This window comes from Triticum aestivum, chromosome 6D (genome assembly GCF_018294505.1).
Source record: "Triticum aestivum cultivar Chinese Spring chromosome 6D, IWGSC CS RefSeq v2.1, whole genome shotgun sequence".
In the NCBI taxonomy this organism is placed as follows: Eukaryota; Viridiplantae; Streptophyta; class Magnoliopsida; order Poales; family Poaceae; genus Triticum; species Triticum aestivum.
Window position 1 is genome coordinate 447,537,719 of NC_057811.1, and position 26,972 is coordinate 447,564,690.

At 44.2% G+C, this 26,972-nt stretch overlaps 3 protein-coding genes, 8 non-coding genes and 2 pseudogenes across 11 annotated transcripts; 1 reads left to right on the forward strand and 12 right to left on the reverse strand.

The window, feature by feature from the left end:
* The first annotated feature begins 555 nt into the window (after positions 1 to 555).
* Positions 556 to 5,799, forward strand: LOC123145746 (pentatricopeptide repeat-containing protein At5g27270). The gene is made up of 9 exons (XM_044565231.1): positions 556 to 1,170; positions 2,004 to 3,381; positions 3,470 to 3,781; positions 3,877 to 3,981; positions 4,080 to 4,167; positions 4,290 to 4,411; positions 4,517 to 4,581; positions 4,671 to 5,271; positions 5,530 to 5,799. Exons 1-8 carry the CDS (start codon positions 661 to 663, stop codon positions 5,226 to 5,228), a joined length of 3,138 nt encoding a protein of 1,045 aa, XP_044421166.1. The 5' UTR covers positions 556 to 660; the 3' UTR covers positions 5,229 to 5,271; positions 5,530 to 5,799.
* Positions 5,800 to 8,393: 2,594 nt separating this feature from the next.
* LOC123145748 (uncharacterized) lies at positions 8,394 to 12,041 on the reverse strand. The gene is made up of 3 exons (XM_044565233.1): positions 11,854 to 12,041; positions 8,822 to 10,787; positions 8,394 to 8,722 (listed from the first exon to the last, which is right to left on the reverse strand). The coding sequence occupies exons 2-3, from the start codon at positions 10,750 to 10,752 to the stop codon at positions 8,710 to 8,712; spliced, it is 1,944 nt and encodes a 647-aa protein (XP_044421168.1). The 5' UTR covers positions 10,753 to 10,787; positions 11,854 to 12,041; the 3' UTR covers positions 8,394 to 8,709.
* Positions 12,042 to 12,793: 752 nt separating this feature from the next.
* On the reverse strand, positions 12,794 to 12,877 carry LOC123146585 (small nucleolar RNA R16). The gene has a single exon (XR_006472824.1). It is a non-coding gene; the product is annotated as a small nucleolar RNA R16 (small nucleolar RNA).
* Positions 12,878 to 12,927: 50 nt separating this feature from the next.
* LOC123146587 (uncharacterized) lies at positions 12,928 to 13,029 on the reverse strand (annotated as a pseudogene).
* A 594-nt stretch (positions 13,030 to 13,623) lies between these two features.
* On the reverse strand, positions 13,624 to 13,702 carry LOC123146671 (uncharacterized; annotated as a pseudogene).
* Positions 13,703 to 13,818: 116 nt separating this feature from the next.
* On the reverse strand, positions 13,819 to 13,890 carry LOC123146566 (small nucleolar RNA R66). The gene has a single exon (XR_006472808.1). It is a non-coding gene; the product is annotated as a small nucleolar RNA R66 (small nucleolar RNA).
* Positions 13,891 to 14,146: 256 nt separating this feature from the next.
* LOC123146515 (small nucleolar RNA SNORD96 family) lies at positions 14,147 to 14,243 on the reverse strand. The gene has a single exon (XR_006472771.1). It is a non-coding gene; the product is annotated as a small nucleolar RNA SNORD96 family (small nucleolar RNA).
* Positions 14,244 to 14,397: 154 nt separating this feature from the next.
* Positions 14,398 to 14,487, reverse strand: LOC123146516 (small nucleolar RNA SNORD96 family). The gene has a single exon (XR_006472772.1). It is a non-coding gene; the product is annotated as a small nucleolar RNA SNORD96 family (small nucleolar RNA).
* A 188-nt stretch (positions 14,488 to 14,675) lies between these two features.
* Positions 14,676 to 14,796, reverse strand: LOC123146491 (small nucleolar RNA SNORD14). Its single transcript, XR_006472754.1, has one exon. It is a non-coding gene; the product is annotated as a small nucleolar RNA SNORD14 (small nucleolar RNA).
* A 1,179-nt stretch (positions 14,797 to 15,975) lies between these two features.
* Positions 15,976 to 19,913, reverse strand: LOC123145747 (heat shock cognate 70 kDa protein 2). The gene is made up of 2 exons (XM_044565232.1): positions 19,583 to 19,913; positions 15,976 to 17,898 (listed from the first exon to the last, which is right to left on the reverse strand). Exons 1-2 carry the CDS (start codon positions 19,794 to 19,796, stop codon positions 16,169 to 16,171), a joined length of 1,944 nt encoding a protein of 647 aa, XP_044421167.1. The 5' UTR covers positions 19,797 to 19,913; the 3' UTR covers positions 15,976 to 16,168.
* On the reverse strand, positions 18,134 to 18,273 carry LOC123146641 (small nucleolar RNA F1/F2/snoR5a). The gene has a single exon (XR_006472851.1). It is a non-coding gene; the product is annotated as a small nucleolar RNA F1/F2/snoR5a (small nucleolar RNA).
* LOC123146531 (small nucleolar RNA Z196/R39/R59 family) lies at positions 18,314 to 18,397 on the reverse strand. The gene has a single exon (XR_006472784.1). It is a non-coding gene; the product is annotated as a small nucleolar RNA Z196/R39/R59 family (small nucleolar RNA).
* LOC123146530 (small nucleolar RNA Z195/SNORD33/SNORD32 family) lies at positions 18,477 to 18,562 on the reverse strand. The gene has a single exon (XR_006472783.1). It is a non-coding gene; the product is annotated as a small nucleolar RNA Z195/SNORD33/SNORD32 family (small nucleolar RNA).
* Positions 19,914 to 26,972: the final 7,059 nt, after the last annotated feature.

A 26,972-nucleotide genomic window follows, 5' to 3' on the forward strand; every position in this document is an offset into this window, starting at 1 on the left:
AATCTTTAATGTACAAGCTCAAAAAGTTCCAGCTCCTAATTCAAACTATACTTAGAGAATCAAAAAAGATAAAATCAAATGTGAATACTGTCAAAATCAGTGGTGGCCGGCGTCCTCCCGTGCTGCCCCACTTACACATTATGGAGAATGGCGTCTTGGCTCTCAAGAGTGCATGTTCCCGCGTGAATAGTAAACAAAAAATATATAGTGAACATTTTTTAAAAAAATAATTTTTTTTGTAGATGTTCGTGTTAATATCGCAAACATCATTGAAAAATTTCATGCGAAATGGAGTTTCACCGGTAAAAAACAAATTTAGGATGACATTTTAGAGTAACATTTGTCGTTTACTGTTTAATCTTTTTGCCTACAAATTTGGATGTAGCATTGGATGTGACAAAGTACACTCAAATTTTTGTTGAAATTTTTTTGGCATTTCAAAAAATATCCAACGGATTTCCGGTTGCGATATCATTTGTTTTTCCAACTGGCTGATTGGGGTGAATTCGTACCCCATCCTCGTCTCTTTGAGCTGACCCAGATAGTTACCTTCACGCTGACAGGTGGGTCCTACCCGATTTACCCAGAGATAAAAAAGAGAGGAGAAATCTAACCTTATCTCGTAATCGCTCCGCTTTCCCGCGTCCGTCCACCGCGCCGATGCCTTCTGCTCCTCCTCCTCCTCACACTCCACTCGCCGCGCCGACCGCCGCCGTCTCCGTCACCTGCTCCTACCGGGAGGACGATGACGGCGCCGCCTCGTGGTCGCTCTCCTCCGGCGCACGCTCCTCCTCGCTGCCGTCGTCGTCGCGGGGGCGCCGCCCGCCGCCGTACCGGCGGCTCCTCCACGACGAGGCGCGGCGCCTCCTCCAGGAGCGCCGCGGCCAGGGCGCCGGCGCCGAAACGCCCCGGTGGGTGCGCCGCACCGAGGGCCAGATGGCCCGGTACGTCGAGGACGACCGCGCCGGCCACGTCCACGGCCGCCACGTCGTCGCCGCGGCCCGCGCCGCACGCGCCACCGCGTCCCACCCGCCCGCCGGCGGGTCCACCATGCGAGAGGCCATGGCCTCCTTCGTCGCCAAGCTCACCTTCCGCGAGATGTGCGTCGTCCTCCGCGAGCAGCGCGGGTGGCGCCAGGCCCACGATTTCTTCTCGTGGATGAAGCTCCAGGTACAGAACAAGATTCCCCACACATGAACCATTTTTTTCTTCAAATTTTCTGTCATTTAATCCGCCCCGATGCGATGTTGCGCTGAATCCTCAGCAATTTTTCTCCGTTTTGAGCTGAAAATTCTGAGCGCTGGTTGAACAATTCTGATTCATGTGTGTATAATCAACCAATGGATCATTGTTGTTCATCTTGGTTCTTCCTTATTTTCAGACTTCGATTTTTTGGAACAATGTCGGTCATTTTCAAAATTCACTCGTTTTTCATTGAAGAATTCAAGTTTTGGATGGAACTTTTCGAAAAACCGAATTTCGTCAATTTACCGAAAAAGGCTTTCGCCCCGCTTTATAAATAAAGCAAACCGCCAAGAGCACACATACATTGTCTAGTTCAGAGCACACACACCCACGCCACACAACACGAGGTCCAAAGGTACTGCTGAGGGCACAGCTCAACAAGCCCAACACAACACACACAAGAAAACACAAGAGGCGCAGGCGGGGCCCGGGCCGCGGGGCCGGCAAACATCTAATCTGGCTCCGGAGGAGGCGGCGGGGGCGGCGGCGACAGGCGGACGGCCATCGATCGAAGGTCGGCGATGAAGGCGGAGATGGCGTCCCGGTCCCGAGGGCGACTAAGCGGCCGCCAAAGTTGCAAGTAACCAGACAGTTTGAAAAAAGCGTCAGTCGCCCATCGAAGAGGAGTGCGCTGAATCATAAGTTTATTGCGAATCGTCCGGAGGGTCCACGCGATAGCCCCAATCTCAAGCCACAGGGGCGTGTATATTTCGCAAAACGAAATCCAAAACCTTGGTCCTCACCTGATTTTCTTGCAGCTGTGCTACGAGCCCAGCGTGGTCGCCTACACCATCCTCCTCAGGGCGTATGGCAACGCCAGCAAGATCGAGCTCGCCGAGGAGGCGTTCCTGGAGATGCTCGAGGCCGGCGTGGAGCCGGACGCGGTGGCGTGCGGCACCCTGCTGTGCGTGTACGCGCGCCGGGGGAGGCACGGCGACATGATGCTCTTCTACGCCGCGACGCGCAGGCGCGGCGTGGCACCGCCCGTCTCCGCCTTCAACTTCATGCTCTCCTCCCTGCAGAAGCACAGGCTCCACGGCAAGGTGATCCACCTCTGGAAACACATGATGGAAATGGAAGAAGCCAACAATGTGGTGCCAAATCACTTCACATACACAGTTGTGATCGGCTCATTTGTCAAGGCGGGTCTCCTGGAGGAGGCCATGGATGTCCTGGGGAAGATGAGGGCCTCCCGACTCGTCCCGGAGGAGGCGACTTACAGTTGCCTGATCAGCTTGAGTTCCAGGCATGGCAGAGGGGAGCAGGTTGTGATGCTCTATGAGGAGATGAGGGCTCATGGCATTGTCCCCAGCAACTACACCTGTGCATCCCTCCTGGCACTCTATGACAAGAGTGAGGACTACTCGAAGGCGCTCTCGCTCTTCTCAGAGATGGAGCGAAGCAGGGTTGTCATTGATGAGGTCATCTATGGGATCCTCATTAGGATCTATGGTAAGATCGGGCTCTACGACGATGCGCAGCGCACTTTCGAGGAAATCGACAGTGCGGGTCTTCTGAGTGATGAACAGACTTATGTGGCAATGGCTCAGGTTCACATGAATGCTCGCAACTATGATAAGGCGTTGCAGGTTTTGGGTTTGATGAGGTCGAGGAATGTGAAGCCTTCAAAGTTCTCTTACGGCGCTCTTCTTCGATGTCATGTCGCGAGGGAAGACATAGCTGCAGCAGAAGATGTCTTCAGAGCTCTGTGCAAATATGGCCTCCCTGATGTGTTCTGCTGCAATGACCTACTGAGATTATATGTCAAGCTGGGCCAGCTAGAGAAGGCAAGTGCATTCATTCTGAAGATGAGAAAAGAAGATATCCAGCTTGATGAGGCCCTCTGCATGACTGTAATGGAAGTTTGCTGCAAAAGCGGGATGATCACCGATGCGGATAAGATACTGAAAGAGATGAACAATGGTGGAGTGACCATGAAGAGTTCAACAATGGTTTCTATTATAGAGATGTATGCTAGAAACAGAACTAGTGTGATGCAGGAACAAGATAGTTCGTCGAAGGCACTAGCCTGTCGGACCGACAGTTCGGCACTGAACGCGACGTTAAAGTCATTGTTGGACACACCTGGGGGTTCGTCCATCGCGTGCCAATTGATCAGAAAATTGGCTAGGGAAGGTGAGGAAACCAGGTACCACACAGATCATGGTGTTCATGCCTAACCATACTGTCATCCACTGCTGTTTATTTATTTATTTTTCTGCAGGGAGGACATGTGAGGCAAAATTCCTTCATGAACAGCTGACTCAGTTGGGAGTCAAGCCTGAAGATTCTGCAACATCTACTCTCATTGTCCAATATGGCCAGGAACAGAAGTTACATCAAGCAGAGGAACTGTTTGAGTCGGCATCGACATCGTTTCCAATACGAGGGCCTGTCTACAATGCCATGGTCGACGCATTATGCAAGTGCGGCAATATCGGAGAGGCGTATCATCTCTTTATGAAAATGGCTGATCAAGGCCATAGCAGAGATGTTGTGACAATTAGCATACTTGTCACTCACCTGACCAAACATGGTAAATATTTTTTCTAACTGCTACCAATCCTTGTGCGGTAAATTTGGTGAGGCGCTTCGCTTCTGTGTATACTCACACTGCGAAATTACTCCCAGGAAAGTTTCAGGAGGTGGAGAACATCATGCATGGCTGCTTCCATGGTGAAGTTGAGCTTGATACTGTTGCGTATAATACATTTATCAAGTCGATGCTCGAGTCAGGTCTGGATAAACATCTTTTCCTCTTCATAAGGTGGGCAAGCAAAATTTTCAGGGTATGGGTGTCATGGCTAACTGCTACAGCTTTAGTTTCCAAACAGGCAAACTATACTCAGCTGTCAACATATATGATCGCATGATATCCACTGGGGTTCCTCGGTCCTTGCAGACTTTCAATATAATGATAAGGTAGATAATCTTGATAAAACCATAGGAAAATGGGAGTTAGAAGTATGCAACTGTTTTTTATCTTTTATGTTTGTGTTGAGACTTAAGACCACTTTGTCATTAGCTTCAGTTTTCTTGTTCAGTGTTTATGGCCTAGGAGGAAAGCTGGACAAGGCTGCTGAAATGTTTGCTGCTGCACAGGAGCTAGGCTTACTGATCGACGAGAAGATATACACCAACATGCTTAACTTCTATGGAAAGGCTGGTTAGTCCCTTCTACCTTGCGTATAGGAATCAAAGGAGATTTCCCTTTTCATGTTCGACGAGTTTTTCGCACTCTCGTTCGTACTATTCAGTGCAATTTCTTCAGGGAGGCATCAGGAGGCGTCTTCACTATTCGATAGAATGAAGGAACTTGGTATCATGCCTGGAAAGGTATGCTTCCGTTGGTGTCTGACTTCTGAAATTACAGTTATCTGCCTTGAGATTGACTGCTGTGACTGAAACTTGCAATCAATGTGCAGATCAGTTGCAACTCCATGATCAATGCCTACGCCACTGCCAGGCTGCATGATGAAGCAGAGATTGTTTTCCAGGAGATGCAATCACACGGTCAAGTTCCCGACTCGACGACATACCTTGCATTGATCAGATCATACTCAGAAAGTAGATGCTACTCCAAAGCTGAGAAAGCCATCCAGATGATGTTGACCAGCGGCATAACCCCTTCATGCCCTCATTTTAGCCACCTCATTTTTGCCTTTCTGAAGGCAGACCAGATTGATGAAGCCCAGAGGATCTGCAGCCAGATGCAGGAGATTGGCGTGGCTGTTGATTTAGCATGTTGCCGGGCAATGATGAGGGCGTACCTTGAGCACGGTCGCGTCGACGAGGGCATATCGCTCTTCGAGACAACACGCGGGTCACTGAAACCTGACAGCTTCATCCTGAGTGCTGCATTTCATCTCTATGAGCATTCAGGCAGCGAGCCTGAAGCTGGGGATGTGCTGGAAGCCATCGGTCTACATGGTGCCTCTTTTTTGAGAAGTCTAAAGGTTGGATCAAAGTTGGAACCAACTTAATAACGACCATATCATGTGCCCATCAAGCTAGCAACCATCACAGGTATCTTACTCTTGCATGTATGTTCTTCCACAAATTTATTTCCTACTGATTTGTGTTACTACATCCAGATGATCCCATTGTTGTGTATGTTGTTCTAGATGATCTTGTACTAGTTCATATGTACATTAGGACAAGTTTTGTGCCAAGATGTTGTAAAATGTACATTTCAGAAAAATATTTCCAAAACAGTGTATGTTATGATATATAACTTCTTCAAAATGTATAAATGTTGTACTGATCTGTTTGATCAACTCACAGCATTTAACATGTTGCAAAGAATGAAGACTTAACAGTTCGCCGCCTGAAGCTTTAAGGTGTATTTTCAACAGCAAAGGAGGTCTGTTACTCTGCTTCCACTTACAAATTCCATATATACAGGGTGAATGCTTAGGCTAGTAATGAGATTGTAAAATTGAAAAATAATAAACAGTTGACCAGGGATCTTCCAAGTTCAATCTGTAAGTACGGAGATATAACTTCTTTGGTATTACCCATGAAAGAATTGCCTGCTATGGTGCCATTTACCTCTGCAAGTGGCCGCAGTAGTCAGATACATACAGTTAGGAAGATTCTCTAGAACTTACCGGTAAAAAGAAGATATTCTCAGAAGTTCTAACTTCCAAAAGAAGCTGACATCTATTCTACTTTTATTTTGTGTTAAGCATGCAAAATAATATGTTAGTGAACTTCTAAAAGATATTCTCAGAAGTTCAAACTTCCGAAAGAAGCATACATCTATTCTACTTCGGATGTTGGGCCGTTGTTGTCAATCTCTCAATTTCTGAATGTTAGTGATTTATAAGAATTCTCATACATTGAACATCCCTGCAGTTTAAGAAAACAAAGTTGACAAAGTTTCTGACTTGTCACATATGATTCATCCAGTGCAATGCTAACCAGAACAGCTAGAAACTAACTCTGCCAAAGCTTTGCCACTACCAACAAGCTCCAGCCACCGTAATAAACATCTCCAACCTGGAATCATGTTTAATCTGTTTATTTGGGTTTAGAGCATCTGCACACACACAAAAAAAGGCATAATGGAAGTAGAAGTAGCTCCTCAGCGCAAGATTTCTTTGTGGGTTCATCGCTCAGTCGGAAACCAAATTTTCAGCCAATTTACTACTCTCATTGAAATAACAGTTCAATTACTTGGGGTTGAGGCAAACAAGCTGTCTCAATTGCAAATTCGAGTATAGAGTCATCATGCTGAAATTTAAAATCTGTTGAAACCAACATAATTAGTTCCTACCCAAGTTACGAAATTCGACTATCAACAACAAAGAAGGTGGATAGATTCTTACAAATCCTACAAATGAATCCACTCCAAACAAGACATTGCAGCTGTGCATCACGGTAATCACCAGCACCGGCGACAAGAGAGCATGCTAGGGACAACCCACATAGGTTGCGCCCTGTTGTCGCAGCCCACCTCAAGTGCAACCCAACTTTCAGCCTCATGGCAGTAGCAAGCAGTATATGCAGCGGACATCTATGAGCTTTACAGTGGCGAAGCTATGTCTAGAGCGCCCAGCCACGAGCTCAAGCCATTCTATAGTGTCTATCCAGGGAAATGCTGCCATGTAGCCTAATTAATTCGTGCATATTGCAGGGGGGAATTGACATATAAGATAATCCAGTTTGCATATACGAGTTCAACAAGAAACAAGGAAATTTGAAAATCCTTATAAAGCTCTGTTTTGGGAGTTCAGCTTCCTCAGAAATGTTGCATCTAGAGGAGCTGCAGGGTAGATAGATTTTTAAGCTTACATACAAATTGGAAGAAAAGATGGACTGTCAAAGATCCTTCTCCAGTGACACAAACAAAGAGGGCATGAAGCAAGCGAATGTCTAATCTCTACTTGGGCAGAGTTCCAACTAAGAAAACGAAGTTGAACAAATTGAGAGTACATGGGGGGGGGGGGGGGGGGGGGGGGGGGGGGGTGTGGAGACCTGAAGTCCAGCTAAGCCGAACCTTCACAAACAAATTTGGAGTTCTATTGCAAGGTTGCTGTCTCTAATCTTCAAACTTATTTTGGGACGGAGGGAGTAGTACATAACAGGAAAGGAAGGCATCATACCCTCAAGCAGATTGTGGCTGTGCTCAACTGCCAGAGAAATGATGGTCTAGCTGAATATAGGGTCAGGCAACAATGTTATCTTGAAGACTCCAATGACATAACGTTTATGAACAACTCCTGTGTTGATCTCGGGCTTGCAGCTGTATTTAAACTACACTGGTAGGCTTAGGACCAGCTCATTGATTAAACCACTCAACCATTAGCTGCAGATGATAAGTTTGTCAAGTCAAATGAAGTATATGGACCACGTGGCATATCGTGGCGAGCGATCAAAACTTGATATGAACCCCAAAAAACAATGTATATGGGGGTGCCCCTCGATGTAACTGATTAGTACTCCCTCCGTTCCTAAATATAAGTCTTTTTAGAGATTCCACTACAAACTACATACGGATGTATATAGACATATTTTAGGGTGTAGATTTACTCATTTTGCTCCGTATGTAGTCCATAGTGGAATCTCTAAAAAGACTTATATTTAGGAACGAAGGGAGTATAAACAAATTCAGTAGACACGTGATAGCGGCGTAGTTACCGCTAACCACATGTGTGTGTGCATACCGAATTTGTATGTCCTTTGGTTGCAGCTCGCTGCCGTGCATCGGGCTCCCAGCGCAAGGATGACCTGAATGGTTCTAAAGAAAGTTGGCCTCATACACTTCTGGTTCCACAAGGGAAAAGATCAAATGGGTAAGCCAGAGCCAAAGTGAACACAAACAACTTACCACACCAAGGAAATGTGCAATAAGAACATCCCAATCATTTTCGTGCAGTGAAGGAAGCAAGTGCTCAATAACACCCTTGTCTACCTGATACATACTCCCTCCGTCCCAAAATGCTTGTCTTAAATTCGTCTAGATGCGATGTATCTAATACTAAAATAAGACTTGATACATCCGTATTTAGACAAATCTAAGAATTTTGGGACGGAGGGAGTATATAACTTGACGGGTAACTCCATGGAAATTAAATGGAAGGAAAAGGTAGCTCATCGCAAAGCAAGAGCAAAATGGTACTGAACAGATGAGATACCGTGTCAAGATCTTTAACATTAAAAGAAGGGTATGGAAATGACTTGTTGAAGTGCTCTAGATATCAAGTCCTTTAACATACTGAATGAATAGCATTGTTAAAGGTTACATGTTGTTGGTAACATTATACATAGACATATCATCAGGAAATAGGAAAAATGTAGCGCCTTATTTCATCACACGGACAGCAAACAAGGAAAGAACACCCGCACAAATAACTGAACACTACTGAAGCACACCAGAACACAAACAGAAGACGGATAGGTAGGCTTCCAGCACGCCACGACATTCAAACAGTACGGCAACCAAACCCGAAGTAATATGACTTATACATCCGACCTGCTTTCCAAAACAAGAAACAAACAGCAAAATAAGATATCCATCTATGCAGTGTAGAGGATGTAGTAATAAATAAATAACTGATCGATTTGCAGTTACCCATGATCAGCGGCCGGTATCTGATCTTCCGACTTTCGGGGAACATAGAAGGCGTATACATTCGTCAACTCTGCATCTGCTCCACGAGTATTGCCATTGGTAAGATGAATCCTTCTAAGATGGTAATCCCCGATCCTGCGGTGGGCCATGAGCAGCCAGGCGAATGTGATCAGCTCCCCGCCTTCACTCAGCTGCGCCGCGTGCATCTCTGCCTTCGACTTGCCAGCAGTGTAGAGGAGTAACCTCACCCACAGGCGAGCTATCTCCTCCAGTGTTTCTTTGGTTGCCACCAATTCAAAGTCCTCCATGAGCTTTGTGACATCTTTAAGCCGTTCAGGTTCGTGGAAGTGATCCAGGGTAGCTGTGGCGCTGATAGACAGCGGCAGCATGGAAGGGTGGGTAACCAAAAGGTACATCATGTAGTTCGAGAGTTTCTGGCATACCTCCACCAGACCAGAAGGTACATCTGGCCTTGTAGCATTTGCTTCCATGTCCTCACTGGGGGAAGCAGGTTTTTCTAAAAGTGTCTCTGTGACATAGTGCATGAAGATAATACCATAGCCAAAGTCTCTAATAATTCCATCCTGTGCATTGCCAAACAGTTGGCTAATGTTTGGCCATTCTTGTCGTGCTTGACCATCGTCAAATTCATGTAGTAACAGACTCAGCTCTTTTGCTACACATTTCACGATCATTTCATCCACATCCGTGTACTTGGTATCCAATAGATTGCTTACCCAAAACATTTTCTTCTTTTTAACACCGAGCAAACCCACGAACAGCTTTCTGAAGACCACCATTATTTGTCGATTACGTGTACTTCGCTGCAGGTCGCTCTCAGTCAACCAGCTATGGAAGTTGTACTGCCCAATCAAATTTGGCCACCGTTGTTTCATCCTTGGGTATCCGATGTCACAGCAAAACACAAACCATGACAACCTGGCAAGGACATCACAATTTTGAACCTTCAACCATGCCCATGTCCATGGTGACATCATGGAAATGAACATTGAGCAGACTTCCAGGAAAAAGCACCCGACAAATAGTGTATAGGTGATTGCAACATCAGCTTTGCTATACCTCTGTTTGTCATCTGGATGGAAGAGCGCAAAAGCAACAACAACCGAGGCCTGGGAGATGCATCTAAGTATAACTCCGCTCCAAGTCCTGAGCACAAGAGCCTTAGTGTAGAGGTCGTCGTATATTATGCCAAGCTGCAGCCTCACCATCTTGATCATTTCGTCAGAGTCAACTTCTGTCTTTACCAATTGGTCCAATTGGTCTGACGATGGATCAATCATGCTGCGCTCCAATAAGACATCAAGGGCGCGTGGCATGGAATTGAGGGCTGCGCCAACAAAGCCAGCGTCGCCGGCGTTTCCTTCAGGCAATTGTTTTCTGCTCTGATGCCCAGTTGAGCTCTCAAGACTTCTAAGACGGCCACACTTGAGAGACCATATTCTTTCTCCATACTTGATAATTCCGGCAATAAACAAAAAGATGCCTGAGAGTAAAAGGTTCGCGCTGTGTCTTCCAATGGACTTCCGGAATACATATAAAGCTAGGGCAATTTGGGTGAGCAGATTCAAGAGATGCCTCAACCACAAGTTGTTATCCTCCATGGCAAAAGCAGTAATGGTGTCCTGCCCACCAAGATGGATGAGGAGAAATGGTGCCCAAAAGAAAGCCAGTTGTTCGGTTCTTCTTAGCCTTTCAATGTTGATATCCTGATGCCGTGACAGATAGCCAAGTGCATAAACTGCTGCCAGGTCTGCCCCCAAGTAAGCAGCCCAAAGGGAGAGCCTTAGGAGCCTGTTGCCGCTACACCGCCGAAGCCTGCCAGCGAAGAAGAGGAACAACTGCAATGTGAAGCTAAGGAGCACAAGTAGCTGTATTTCCCACTCATTATATAGTCTGATCAACCGCTCCATCGCATGTATGCTAGGTTCTGAATGTCTTGCACCACCTGATGGATACAACAAAATGTAAAATAATTCAGTGTATTTTTTCCAGAAAAAAAAGAGCAAAAGATCCTGCTCTTCCAAATAGAATTCGTCTCCACTTTAGGCATGTTCAGTGCCTTGTTTGTGACATCATTTTCCCCTGGCTAACTAATATACCGATGCTATACTCTGTCTGCAGTTCAGCACTAATTGAAGGTTCTCTACAGGCCCTATATTAGCAGTAAACCAAACATATAAAATTGTAGTTATTTGGGAAGTTCTATCAAAACGAGACGGAATTATATTACAAGGAATCTGTTTTGCATTGAGCCCACTCGTCCAGAGTGGATTTGTGGATTGGTTGCCGGCTAGAATGGATTTGTTGCCGGCGCCAGCTTCAGAGCAGAATGCCGGTAGTGACAACTGGACGGACGGTCTCTGCAAGAAATACCAGAGCACTGTGGTTCTCCACACAACCCAGACGATGCCCGCCATGATGAGGACCAAAGCTTCCGAGCCTGAGAGGCTGAGAACCACGCTGACGAAAATGGCGTGGACATCGAACACTATGAGCTTTAGCCATTCTAGAGTGCCCAGACACAAGCTCAAGCCATTCTAGAGTGTCTATCCAGGGAAATGCTGCCATGTAGCCAAATTAATTGGCGCATATTGCACAAGGGAGGCGGCATATAAGATAACCCAGTTTGTGTATTCCAGTTCAACAAGAAAGACAGTTTGTGTATTCCTCAGACATCTTGCATCTGGAGGAGCTGCAAGGTAGACATATTTTTAAGTTTACATATGACTTGGAAGAAAAGATGGACTATCAAAGATCCTTCTCAATAGCACCAACAAAGAGGGCCTGAAGCAAAGCCATTGTCTACTCTCTACTTGGGCATTTCCAATCTAGAAAAACCAAAGTTGAACGTACATAGCGGGGGAAAGGATGGAGATCTGAACTCCAGCTAAGTCGAACCTTCACAAACAAATTTGGAGTTCTATTGCAAGGTTGCTGTCTCTAATCTTCAAAGTAGATATACGCACAAACGATTACAGATAGGTACGTAACAAGAATGGAAGGCGTCATACCTCAAACAGATTGTGGCTGTGCTCAACTGCCAGAGAAGTGATGGTCTAGCTGAATACAGGATCAGGCAACAATGTTATCTTGAAGACTCCAAGGACCTGATGTTTATGAAGAACTCCTGTGTTGATCTCGGGTTTGCAGCTGTGTTTAAATTACACTGATCGGTTTAGGACCAGCTCATTGATTAAACGAATCAACCATTAGCTGCAGATGATAACTTTGTCAAATCAAATGAAGTATATGGACCACGTGGCATATCGTGGAAAGCGATCAAAACTTGATATGAACCCCAAAAAACAATGTATATGAGGGCGCTCCTTGATGTAATTGATTAGTATAAACAATTCAGTAAACATGTGACAGCGGCGTAGTTACCGCTAACCACATGTGTGTGTGCATACCAAATTTGTATGTCCTTTGGTTGCAGCTTCGCTGCCGCGCATCCGGCTCCCAATGCAAGGATAACCTGTACGATCCTAAAATTAAAGAAAGTTGGTCTCATACGCTTCAGATTCCACAAGGGAAAGGATCAAATGTGTAAGCCAGTGCCAAAGTGAATACAAACAACTTACAACACCAAGGAAATGTGCAATAAGAACATCCCAATCATTTTCGCGCAGTGAAGGAAGCAAGTGCTCAATAACACCCTTGTCTACCTGATACATATATAATATGACGGGTAATTCTATGGAAATTAAATGGAAGGAAAAGGTAGCTCATGGCACAGGGCAAAATGGTACTGAACAGATGAGATGCCGTGTGTTGAGATCTTTAACATTATAGAAGGGTATGGAAATGACCTGTTGAAGTGCTCTGGATACCAAGTCCTTTAACATACTGCCATTAATCAAAAGAAATTCACAGAAGAGATGGACACAAATACCGAAGTACACCAAAATTGTGCAGGCAAGATAACTTGATAAAAGTCGTTTGAAGCTGATGGGTGGCATCAGATAATAAGCAGAGTTTTGTAAACATATCAAAGGTTCAGCGTTTACCATATAATATTTCACATCATTTGCAGGGTTTGATAAATTTGTATGGGGAAAAAAGAACGACAAATAAAGTGCTTTACGTCAGGCATCAGATAATAAGCAGAGATTATTAGTCCACACACGGAATTTTCCATTGAGAGTGTAGGATATCTGATCAATGATATCTGATCAACACTTGCCAGCAGGAAAGTAAAATAATTATAAATATTTTAGAACAATATCTGAGAAGAAACTCTCGGTTAGACCATTTGACTCCAGAGCAATGGCAAAGGCCGCAAAGGGTTGGTAAGTAAACCGTCTCACTATCCATGCTTGCTGCGTCCCCCTCAGATCCAAGTCCAGTAAAAAACTTGACTCCCAACTAAGAGGGAGAATAGGAACTAACGCAAACATGAGAAAAAGCAGAAGAAAAGAAGTAATTGAAAATGTAATGTTTGAGACGATTGGAGAAGATAGATAATGTCTCTTCTCGGATGCCAACCACAAGGCTAGCTCGGATGATGCAGACATATTTGTCCAGGAGGCCAAAACAGAGACCAGATAGCTAAAAGAAACCACAAACGAATAACAAAATCAGATATGTTGTTGATTCAGATCCATCTGGGTGATAATATAGATCTCATCAATGTATGAGTCAGGCCACTACTTTTTAACACTCAGCAACGGGATACATGAACAACAATCTCCAATCATAGGAAAGAAAAATCAAACAGAAACCTTATGAAGTACCCTCAGTTCAGGCCCACAGTTCTTTGACACTGAGAATTAATGGTTGAGCTGTCAGACAATGCTTTCTAGGCAAATTCAGACCACAGTGATGTTCGCTGCTCAGAGCCCAGTGCATATCTTCATCCATGACACTAGAAGGTACACACAATCAAACAATACTCGAGCAGAAGTTAAGGAAGAGGATCATGGAACAACATAATATTCAAATCGGTAGACCAGGAACAATAGAAGATCAAATCAGTAGGCCGTAGGGATTATGCTTATGATTTTCATCAAGGAAGAAAACTCAGGTCTCAAATATTTGCCATCACTGGACTCACCGAACTGAGCTGCAGAGAAAAGACTTGAAAACCATCAAACATTTATGATAAGAACAGCAGGAGCAATTTTGGAGAATGTTATTCACTGCACCTCAGAATCGGTAAGAGACTCAAGATCTACATAAAGTGTAGCCCATCTGGAAAATTCAAGCCCAGGTGGAAATTTGGTCATAAAAATTTCGATCTCTAAAATTTTAAAACAGATCAAATCAGAAACACAAAAGTTCTATTTTAGAGGAAATCTGGTAGGTGGGCATCTGAATTGAAGACTTTCACAACATGGCACACCGAGCGCACCAATCAGTCCCGAAAGATGGTGTGTTTTGTTCGTGATTTTCATCACTGTCCAGCCAGATTCTCGACAATACGCATAATAAAATATACATAGTAAACAACAGAATCAACAAAAAGCAGAGCGGACGAGATATCTAAAGAATTTTGAAAGTATTCGGAAAAATTACACACTTAAGAAGCAAAAACGACAATCAAAAGCTGTTCAATTTGGCCTCAGAATTGCAGAATGAGCATGGGAGCACATCAACCAATCAGTCCCGAAAGATGGTATGATGAATAGGTTTTTCAATACCGGACAAACATAAACAGAAATACAGATACAGAAACATCCAGGTCTACAATACAAAACTTAGATTACCACAGAATTGCAGATTTGGCAGCGTGGCACACTGAGCACGCCAATCAGTCCCGAAACAACAGCTTCAAGAACAAAAAGAGAAGACAGACAATAAATAACAAAAGACGAAAAACAGTGAGCTCATATATGCCCTCAGACACCCAAGGAAGGATCTAACGGCATTAGCTCTCAAGCCTGGCAGGGAGAAAGCACATATGCGGCAACTGCGGATGTTTTGAGAAACAGGCCTTAAATTAGTCATCACCGGGCATGCATTACCACCCACTGAATTAACACCAAATACAACAGAAGCAAATATATGTCCAGCATTGCATCAGACATCCAAGGAAGGTTCTAACAGCACTAGCTCGCCTGGCTGGGAGAAACATTCCTTGATTTTGTCATCATTTGCAATGCAGCAGCATAATTAACATACTATATTTCGAGTGCTGAAACTCATTGAGAAACACATTGACCAGGAGAAATAACAAAGCTCAGTATCCAAGGAAGGAAGAAGCAGCATCTCAAGTCTGGCAAAGCAAAAGCTCTTAGGCGGAAACTGCAAAAGTTTTGAGAAACAACTTTAACTTTATCATCATTTCCGTAAATTTTCCAATAGCAAATGCACTACAGCTATATTGGCAAGGAATGAAGTCCCAGGTCCTATCAACCGGGGGAAACTGATTCTTTGGCCAATTATAGATACCCTGGTCAATGCTTGTAGCTACCAGAAAAGGACCATAGGCCCATGTTAGATTAACAAATAATCAAGAAAAGGGTTTACAAAGACAAACCCATAAAATTTCGTCACTGACGGCAATTCCTAGGGCTCAAGTGCTTAACCCTATACAAGTAGTAGAAAATTAAAGAAGAATAAGATATGCATTGAGCAGAAAATAAATGACTTCCCATTCACAGGATAACAGCACTGTGTCAGAAAGTGTGCTAAGATTGTTTCAAGGTGAAAAATCCATTAAAAATAGAAGAGATTGCAAAAGCACAGCAACGACTGCAATGTCCTTTCAGGCTTGTTTGTCCTCATCGCAACAATCTTCTCCAGGAAAAACAAAAGCAAAAAGACATAAAAGATACAAAGATAACAAAACAAAGTCATAAAATTTTACCAGTCGTCAATGCCATCAGCACAAAACAAAGAAAAAAGACCGTTCTCTGTATTAAAAAAACATTGAACTTCGAAGATGTAGAGAAAGAAAAAAGACCGTTCTATGTATTAAAAAAACATTGAACTTCGAAGATGTACAGAAGTAAACTAGAACTAAAAAAGCAGATGGATCTCAAAAGAGCCATCAGCGCAAAAATTAAATGACGCCAATCCAAAGGTCAGTCCAGAAGTGTTCAAATCGGCACACAGTATCAGCAACAAGTGCTAAAACAACTGGCTTGCACAAAGTATAAGCTTGATTGCTACAAGCAGCATAATCCACTGGATGATTTAGATTAATATATTACTTAGACGTGACGTGACCCATAATCCACTGATGTTCCACGAATGTTTACTCCACGGAATAACCCTGACCACTCGGACCAAAACAATAACCACCACAACCCAGTCTCAGATAACGATAGGGCACGACATAATAATAACTAAGCAGCAGGTCTCTGCCACAGAACATCGACTAGCTTAGTCGACCTCCTCAATCTTGGGGCCAGCGCCGCCGGATGCAGCCGGGGTGTCGTCATCCATGCCGCCCTCCATGTCGGCGCCAGCACCCTGGTACATCTTGGCGATGATGGGGTTGCACAGGGCCTCCAGCTCCTTCATCTTGTCCTCGAACTCGTCCGCCTCAGCGAGCTGGTTCGTGTCCAGCCACTGGATGGCAGCATCGATGGCGTCCTCGATCTTCTTCTTGTCGTCTGCCGGCAGCTTGGAGGCGATCTTCTCGTCCTTGATGGTGTTGCGCATGTTGTACGAGTAGTTCTCCAGGGCGTTCTTAGACTCCACCTTCTTCTTGTGCTCCTCGTCCTCAGACTTGTACTTCTCAGCCTCCTGGACCATCTTCTCGATCTCCTCCTTGCTCAGCCTACCCTTGTCGTTGGTGATGGTGATCTTGTTCTTCTGCCCAGTCGTCTTGTCCTCGGCAGACACGTTCAGGATACCATTGGCGTCGATGTCAAAGCAGACAGTGATCTGGGGAACTCCCCTGGGTGCAGGAGGGATGCCAGACAGCTCAAACTTGCCAAGGAGGTTGTTGTCACGGGTCCTGGTCCTCTCACCCTCATACACCTGGATGAGCACACCAGGCTGGTTGTCCGAGTAGGTGGAGAAGACCTGCTCCTTCTTGGTGGGGATGGTTGTGTTCCTTGGGATCAAGACTGTCATTACACCTCCAGCCGTCTCCAGACCAAGAGAAAGAGGAGTGACATCCAATAGCAGCAGGTCCTGGACCTTCTCGTTGCCCTCACCGCTCAAGATGGCAGCCTGGACGGCAGCTCCGTAGGCAACAGCCTCATCAGGGTTGATGCTCTTGCAGAGCTCCTTGCCGTTGAAGAAGTCCTGAAGAAGCTGCTGCACTCTGGGAATCCTAGTGGAACCACCAACAAGGACAACATCGTGCACGGTGCTCTTGTCCATCTTTGCGTCCCTCAAACACTTCTCCACAGGCTCCATACACTTCCTGAACAGATCCATGTTCATCTCCTCAAACCTGGCACGGGTGATGGTGGAGTAGAAGTCAATGCCCTCAAACAGCGAGTCAATCTCAATGGTGGTCTGGGCAGTGGAGGAGAGAGTTCTCTTTGCCCTCTCACAGGATGTCCTCAGCCTCCGCAGAGCTCTTGGGTTGCCACTGATGTCCTTCTTGTTCTTCCTCTTGAACTCCTGAACAAAGTGGTTGACCATCCTGTTGTCAAAGTCCTCACCACCAAGATGAGTGTCACCAGCTGTGGCTTTAACCTCGAAGATACCCTCCTCAATGGTGAGAAGAGAGACATCAAAGGTACCACCTCCAAGGTCAAAGATGAGGACGTTCTTCTCACCAACACTGGAAGCCTTCTTGTCAAGACCATAAGCAATGGCAGCAGCTGTTGGCTCATTGATGATACGGAGGACATTGATGCCAGCAATGACACCAGCATCCTTGGTAGCCTGCCTCTGCGAGTCATTGAAGTATGCAGGTACAGTGACAACAGCATTCTTCACAGTGGTGCCAAGGAAAGCTTCTGCAATCTCGCGCATCTTGATGAGGACCATAGAAGATATCTCCTCAGCTGCAAACTGCTTCTCCTCACCCTTGTACTGGACGTTGATCATGGGCTTGTCACCAGGTCCAGCAACAACCTTGAAGGGCCACAGCTTAATATCACTCTGGACAGTAGAATCGGTGAATCTACGGCCAATGAGACGCTTGGCATCTGCACAAAACAGTTTCATGTCAGAATAAATTGCATAAACACAAACCAAAAAAGTAACACCAACCATTATATGAAAAGTCCAATCTCATGCTACTTTCTTAAACTGAGGCAAGGCAGACAACAAATGACTTATAAGGCAGAAAACATGGTTTGCATACACAAATGGACTAGGCAGGCTAATACAAAGGGATGTATCGAGAGGACCCTATCGGATAATAAACCCTCATAAGCAATGTAATGTAAATGGGTATATAGTAGCTAGAGGTTCATTAGGAGCAGCCAGTGTCGCAAAGTTCCATTCCCCCTCATTTTCTGCCATGTTTTGAGACACAGAATCACAAAAAATGACCAGGTGTAAGATACCAAATGGCGTTTGGTGATGAACATCGCATTAAACAAAGAAAAAAACTTGCCATGCAATCTCAGCCGAAAGATGGTGATCTTGTTTATAATAATCACAGTGATTCAGCAAATGGGATTGTTTGCATCACAGATTGCACAGCAAGAGAACAGGTTCAGCATTGAATCCAAAAGGTTTTAATCACATGAAAAAATCTTACAAATATACAAACAGCAATGGGAGATCAGATGGTAGTGCATGTGTAAATTGATCATCACAGTGAATGCAGAAATGTGGTATGGTTATGATATCATAATTTCTCCCATCAAGTCATACATGTGACAAGCAAACAACAGACAAAAAGGATAATTTGCCACAAACCAGCACATAAAAATCCCATTAGTAAAAAATCAATGGGAGATTGAACCGCAGATTGTTCAGATTGAAAACCATGAAAGCTATGGGCACATTCAGCTTGCTGCCCAATTTTGCCACATCTAAAAATAAACGGGCAAAAAAGGAGCAAATCAAAGGGATTCGCCCCAATTCCGCTTCACAAAACGTGGTAGCAAACCTAATGGCCCAAAGCAATCCATCATAAATTCAGCAGAAAAGCGCTTGGATTTCTTATCATCATCAATCTGCTAGCTCCAAAAATTAAAGAGAAACGCCAACAGTAACTAATTCAAATGATAAAGCAACACAAAACGGCCCAGAACAACATGTAGTTAAGAATAATGAGAATCAATGAGGTGTGCAGTGAACAGCAAGCCTATCATACAACTAAGTAGAATTTCATACAAAATAGTTCCAATACTACATTGTGTTAAAACATACTTGCTTTAACTGACATGAACAAGAGGACACAAGGCAGACAATGTAGATTTATAAAACATGTTAAACAAATCGCAGTTGGCAAGACAAAGCAATCGAGCTCTATAATAACATTAATAATAATATAAGATCTAATATGTATCAACCGAGACACATGTCAACAGAGTGTTAAACAACTCACAGTCCAGATCAACTATAAACAAATAGATCTAATTGAGACCAAACAAGAAGATCCAACTGTGCAAGTCATATATACTAATACTAACAGATCTGACACCTCAACACCAACCAGCTAACAACAGCTACCTCTACGAACCATTGCCAGCACAAAAATCTGTATAGCTACGACCACGGATCTGAGCGACCAGGACCAACAACAGTTAAATCCGTGGAAACATTACCAAAACACACTAACCGGAGTAAATCGAGGGTAGCCTAGTAATAACTTTATGAAAACAGTAAGCAGATCTGAGCTGTGACGAAAGCAAAGGCAAAGAGATGGGCGCTCACCGAAGACGGTGTTGATGGGGTTCATCGCCACCTGGTTCTTGGCGGCGTCACCGATGAGGCGCTCCGAGTCGGTGAAGGCGACGTACGACGGCGTGGTGCGGTTGCCCTGGTCATTGGCGATGATCTCGACCCGGTCGTGCTGCCACACGCCGACGCACGAGTAGGTCGTGCCGAGGTCGATGCCGATCGCCGGCCCGTCGCCCTTCGCCGCCATCTCTCGCTCTCAGGGGAAGCTGAAGCTCTCTACTGTGTGTGTGTTTTTCTTTCGGGGTGGGAGAAGCGGCGGCGGGTCAAGGAGGAGGGGGGGAGGGGGGCTAGGGTTTGAAGTGGAGGATTGCTGGAGGCGGAACCGGGGATTTTATAATTTGGCAGGGGAGGGCTCGTGAAGCTCTAGAAGGTTCCTGGGCTGCGGGGCGGGCTGGCAGAGCCGTTGAGATCTGATCCTGCGGCTGATGGCGCACGGGGTGTCCTTTTCGCGGCTGCCCTTTCCGTTTTGGGATGTTTATTTTCGAGGAACCGACTTGATTACCGGTGATGCATGGAGCATAATTGGTTTGCTGCCAATATTTGGCTTGCCAAATGTTGGCATTGCCAAGACTTGCCAATTATTGACAATTTTATGTAAGATAGGCAAGAATTAACTAAGCAGTAGCCAATATTTGGCACAATGCCAAACATTGGCATATGCTAATTTTTGGCAGCAAACCAATTATGCTCGGAAACCCGCCTTGGCGAGTCCCTGGTAAAGTGAAACACTTTGTGTACCAAGTGTTGAGTGGGGTTCTTCCTGCTACGGTGTACTACCATCTTGGTATATTCCATGTTCGCCGGAGTGTCCTGCTTGCGCAATTGGAGTCGAAAGATATTCAACATTGTTTGTTTCAATGTGATCGTGCAAGGAAATATGGGATGCGCTTGTCTGCGGCGTGCGGGTAGCAATGGGGTGCCGGACGACAGTTGAAGATAGATGGCGAGGCTCCGGCCGACAGTCGTCTTTCGAGGGCCCTTCGGTCGGCCAACGATGGATTTGGTGACCTCATGTTCTCCCCCATCCATGGAAGCCACCAAGCAAATGAGGATGACATACATGGGCCACTGCCTCGACCTCTCAGCACGCGGCGCCCTCAGGAGTAGGGCGGCGACCGGAGCAGCCAGCGGTCGATGCGCCGTGAAGTTCTCCGGCGTGAGCGCACAAGGGGCTAGGTTGCTGAGCGGGCGGCCTCTCACCACACGAGATGTTAGTGTTAATTGTGCGATGGGATTAAGTGGGTGCGGAACGAACCTTTTGTGGTCTGCTCGTTTGTGTGGCTGGGTACGTGGGATGGCAGAGTTTTGGTCCGCTCGTTTATGTGGTTGATCGGTTTGACTAGTGGACCGTTCACCGGTTGATGGGGTGATCGTTGACTTTTGATAGAAACATGAATAGGAAAAAACATAAAATTTAGAAAGTTCACAAAATTTGGAAAAAGATCGTGAGTTAAGAAACAATTTATAAAAATCCTAAATTTCGAAATGTTAAAGAATTCCAAAAAAAGATCATGAATTACAAAAGAGTCATAGAATATGAAAAAAAACTTGTGGATTTTTAAAAATCACGAAGTTGAGAAAACTTGAAAATTGGATAAAAGTTCAGGATTTTGAAAAAAGTTCACGAATTTGAATCATGAATATTTCAAAAGTTAACATATTTAAAAAATCATTAATTGGAAAAGTTAGCTAATTTTATAAATTTAATGACTTTGAAAAGGTTATAATAATAAAAAGACAAAAACATAAAGGAAAATAGAAATATAAAAAGAAAAAGGAAAAATCATGAAAACCAGGAAACACTAGTGCTGGGGAAAATCGAAAGGAAAATCACCTAGAAAAACCAGAGGAAAAAACGGTGACAAAAAAACCTACATGAGCCGCCCTATGCTGATACAAGCATTGTGGACTGTGTGAGCGCACCGATGGGACCTCCGGTGTGACGTGCTCTTTGTCAAGTTGCTGCGGTTTTGCACAACCGGGTCTTCGACTGGGCCGGTCCATGAAGATAGCGACGGACACACAGGACACGCACTATAGCTCAAAAAAATTTGCAGCCACGGTGATTCGAACACAGGATTGAATGCTAGCACTCCTATCTGATCAGAAAGGAGCATCAGGCGTAAAGAACCATGCACCCTGCGCTAATCCGAATTAGTTTAGGAATTTTGAAAAGCAATTTTTGTTTCAAAACTGAAATGTTCGATGAAACGCAAATACTTTTCAAGTTTGTGAACATTTTTTGAAAATATATAACATTTTTCAAACAAATAGGAACATTTAAAAAAAATCATGACCAATTTTTTGAAATGGGAACATTTAAAAAAATTAGAAAACACGAACATTTTTTGAAATTCCTGGACAAATTTGAAACTTCTACGAAAAATGGAAACGTGAGCAATTTTGGGAATTTGTGGAAAAAAATTGAACATGAACATTTTTTTAAATTGAACAAAACATTCAAACATTTTTGGAAATTCCCAAACATTTTTGAAAAATACGAACATTTTATAAAATTATGAACAATTTTCTAAATCACGAGCATTTTTTGAAATTTTGAACATTTTTATAAAAGCATGAGAATTTTTTAGAAGTCCAAACATTTTTTGTGAGATGATATTTTTTAAAAATAAACTTGAAAAATAAAAAATAAACAAACAAAAACAAAAAAAGAAAGAAGAAAAAGAAACAGGAAAACAGAAAAAGAACAAGAAAAAGAAAAGGAGAAAAAGAAAAGGAAAAGATAAATGAAAAACAAAAAAAGAAAAGGGATAGAAAACAAAAAGGAAAAAAGAAAAACGAAATACAAACGCAAATACCGATTCAGACACCTTCTAGAAGGTTCGCAAAACCGGAAAAAACCGGATGAAACCTTCGAGAAGGTTTCCAAAATCAGGATAGGTGGAACGCCCGCCTCGCTTCTAAATGGGCCGGCCCATCCTTGTCGATCGCGCGTGTGCGGCACCCCTACATTTTGACACAAAATGCGTCAAATAGGATAACCCCGGTCTGATTACACTTTTTTTGCGGGCAATCCAGAGAGCTTTATACAGTACTTAGCGACACACTTTATACAGTACTTATAGCAAATGTTGTTCCTGCACGCAACGTTAACGGACGCTATAAGTACTGTATAGGAAATGTGGTTCCTGCACGCAACGTTCTGTGTCAAATACATGCGTTGGACAGCAGCCTAAAACGGTCAAAATTCTCAGCAGCGGGTTGTACTGTAGCAACAAAACGGGCAAAATTCTCAATAAAAAACATGTACATGCAGGAATCAACATATACAAACATTTTCTAAAATTTCAAACACAATTTTAATGGAAAAAGTGAATATTTCTTGAAATGCAGACATTTTAAAAATTTTGAACAACTGTTTGGACACTCAAATATTAAAAAAAACTCGAACAAATTTTTAATATGTGAACACTATATGAACATTTTTTTCAAAAAGGGTACATTTTTCGAAAATTTGTAAATACAAACATTGTTGAACTCTGATTTATTTTAAACGACAACATTTTTTGAAACAAGGAATTTTATTGAATCTGTGGAAAAAAATAAAAAGTAAATAATTTATAAATTTAGAATGATATTTGAAATTTGCGAACATTTTTTGTAAAAAGACTTAAAAACAAAAATATATAAATAAATAAAACCTGTAATGCCCAAAAATATTAAAACTCGGTTTAGGAACTTTCTAGAAGGTTCCCAAAACCAATCAGCAAGCTTCCAGGAGGTTCAAAAAAATGGATTTCAGCCAACTACGATGCTCATTCATCTAGTTCGGTTCCTCTCGTGTGAGTTAAATGCATGGCGCCACCAATTTAACGCAAAATGCGTCAAATAGGGAATTCGGCTCCTAAAACATCGCGTTCTGCGTCAAGTAGACGTGTGTCGCACAGGGGGCTCACCCGATCGGGTTGGCCCTGCACCAACTGGTACAGTAGTGCAGAGTGGCTAAATTTCAACCACTATAACTGATGAGCTTTGCTAACTACTAGGCAACGCTAAACTTTAAGAACTATCTGCAACGGCAGATCCAAACATTCTTGAAATTTCAAACACAATTTGTTGGGGAAAAATATTTTTATATAAATGAAATCATTTTTCAAAATTTTGAACATATTTTTTAGGAAGTCAAACTTTAAAAAAAATCTCGATCAATGTTTTGAAACTCCAAACCTGAAAACACGGACATTTTTTGAAATCATGTTTTCTTAAAAAAATGTGAATAAAATTATAAAAACTCAATATTTTTTTCGTTTCGTGAAGAATTTTTGTAAAACGAGATTTGTTTTTGAAAATTTGAACAAACTTTGAAAATGCAGACAGTTTTTGAAAGCAAGAATTATTTTTTCAAACTGGAACATTTGTTGAAACTCCAATCAAAAATTGAAAATGCAACCTTTTTATTTTGATTTGTGAACATTTTTTAAAAGTATGCACGCTTTTTGAAATCCTGAAAAATATTTGAAATTTGTGAACATTTTTGACAAACGAAAAAGAAAAAAATTGAAAAACTAAAATGCCAGAAAAACCATTAAAAAAATCAGTTCAAGAACCTTCTAGGAGTTTCCAAAACCAGATATCAGCAAACTGTGATACACTAAATTGGGCTTGCGCGTTTAGCTAGAGGGGTGTAAGACTCACCCGTTGAGCAGAGACGAAAGTCGACCTTAGTGATCTGACGATGCTATGTTGAAGGATCGTTGCTCAGTGGATAAAAATTACTCTAGGGAGCGTGGCGTCACCAATTTGACGTAAAATGCGTCAAGTAGGGAATTCAAGTTGAAAAACACTAACACGTACTGTACATTGTATTCTCCAAGCCCATTTTTGTTTGAAATTAATATTCTGACAAGGATAGGATATTTCTTCTTTTTTTTTTTGCGAGGAATATATTTCTTCTCTTGACCTCAGGGCCAACGTTGGCTCTGCTTCGTACTCCAACAAAGTAGCCACCGGTTCCAGATCAATGTCAGTATGTCACAGTTATTCCCTTTTTTTTGCAGTATATGGTATTCTATTCTAACCCCAAAAAAGGGACTGGATCTGTGTCACGGTTACTCTGATCTGGAACATCGATCTCTTTCATCCAGAAAGAGAGAGTGGACGTCGATAGTGATAGAAATGCTAAGCAGTAGTATCAAGAGACACATGACTTGCAGTTGCAGAGTACCTTGATGAAAAAGACAGTTTCACCGTTTTGCGAAGAGGCTGGGTTCACCTTCCCACTGTTCGGGATTCCAGGCCAGGTTCCATGAACACGGCACCTCGCTGTTGCAAAGCAGCACTATGCACACCATCATGTCGCGTACCACTCCTCCTGGGTCCGGGAGGCGACCCCTTCGTAACGATCTCTGCTGAATCATCAGGCAGACATACACGCCGGACGATCGAACGACCGTAGTTAACCAGCAGGCTGATGCCGTATCATTCGTTGCTTTGAAGTTGATGAAGAAGGGGTCGCACCATCGGCCATGCCCTGGAAAGCTGGGTACAGGCATGTGGCACCGCAAGACGTTGAGCGAGCAATCCATGTGGATGTGAGCGGCAATAAGTTAAGCAACGTCATGCTAATCGCTCGATCAGTCTGGTTCGGGGCCCCAACTAAGCTCGCGTCGAGTGCACCACCCATCAGCATGGAGGAATTGAGCAATACTTTTACTCCGGTATCTAATCATGCAGGGGTCCACCGGGTCACGAAACTCTAAGGCGGCAGGAGGTGATCGCGAGGCGAACGCGTTCCTGCGCTAGGGTTAGGGTTTACTGCATCTGGGTGGTAGGAATCCGGCGAGGTTTAGGGCGGCAACGACGCTCACCTGGACCTAGGCCGGCGAGACTGCGTACCTCCGCTCTGTAGCGGCGCTAATGGCGGGGGAGGCAGGAGGAAAGGGTGCGGCCATGGCGAAGAAAACACCATCTACCCCTTCTACGGCGGCGGCTACACCACCGGCAAAGAAGGATGGGGGATCAGCTAGCGGGGGATCAGGTAAGTCCCCGGCGGAGAGCAAGACGCCAGATCCGGCGGCAAGCCTTTCGGCAAGGTTGGGCGGCATGGTGCTGATGGACAAGGAAGTGGAGGGCTTTATCTTCGATGATCCAAATCCTGGTGTCCGTAAAGCTCATCGCTAGTCCCGCAATAGGCAAAGTGTGTTCACCCCGACCAATGAAGATGTCTGCTATTGAAAAAGCTATGCCTAGGGCTTGGGGACTACACAAGGAGGCTAAGTTTGCAGAGATCGGTCCAAATATTTTTGAAGTCCACTTCGGATCAGAGGGGGATTGGAGACATGTGTTGCGTAATGGACCGTGGCAATTTGACTTCAATGTTGTGGTGATGAAGGATTATGAGGGTGACAAGATTGACGTATGGGTGAGGTGTGACGCCCCCGATTTAATCGTACACTAATCATGCACGCAAACGTGTACGATCAAGATCAGGAACTCACGGGAAGATATCACAACACAACTCTAAAACATAAATAAGTCATACAAGCATCATAATACAAGCCAGGGGCCTCGAGGGCTCGAATACAAGTGCTCGATCATAGACGAGTCAGCGGAAGCAACAATATCTGAGTACAGACATAACTTAAACAAGTTTGCCTTAAGAAGGCTAGCACAAACTGGGATACAGATCGAAAGAGGCGTAGGCCTCCTGCCTGGGATCCTCCTAACTACTCCTGGTCGTCGTCAGCGGGCTGCACGTAGTAGTAGGCACCTCCGGTGTAGCAGGAGTCGTCATCGACGGTGGCGTCTGGCTCCTGGGCTCCATCATCTGGTTGCGACAACCAGGTAGAAAGGAAAGGGGGGAAAGAGGGAGAAAAGCAACCGTGAGTACTCATCCAAAGTACTCGCAAGTAAGGAGCTACACTACATATGCATGGGTATATGTGTAAAGGGCCATATCGGTGGACTGAACTGCAGAATGCCAGGATAAGAGGGGGATAGCTAATCCTGTCGAAGACTACGCTTCTGGCCACCTCCATCTTGCAGCATGTAGGATAGAGTAGATGGTAAGTTCACCAAGTAGCATCGCATAGCATAATCCTACCCGGCGATCCCCTCCTCGTCGCCCTGTTAGAGAGCGATCACCGGGTGTATTTGGCACTTGGAAGGGTGTGTTTTATTAAGTATCCGGTTCTAGTTGTCATAAGGTCAAGTTACAACTCCAAGTCGTCCTGTTACCAAAGATCACGGCTATTTGAATAGATAAACTTCCCTGCAGGGGTGCACCACATAACCCAACACGCTTGATCCCATTTGGCCGGACACACTTTCCTGGGTCATGCCCGGCCTTGGAAGATCAACACGTCGCAGCCCTACCTAGGCACAACAGAGAGGTCAGCACGCC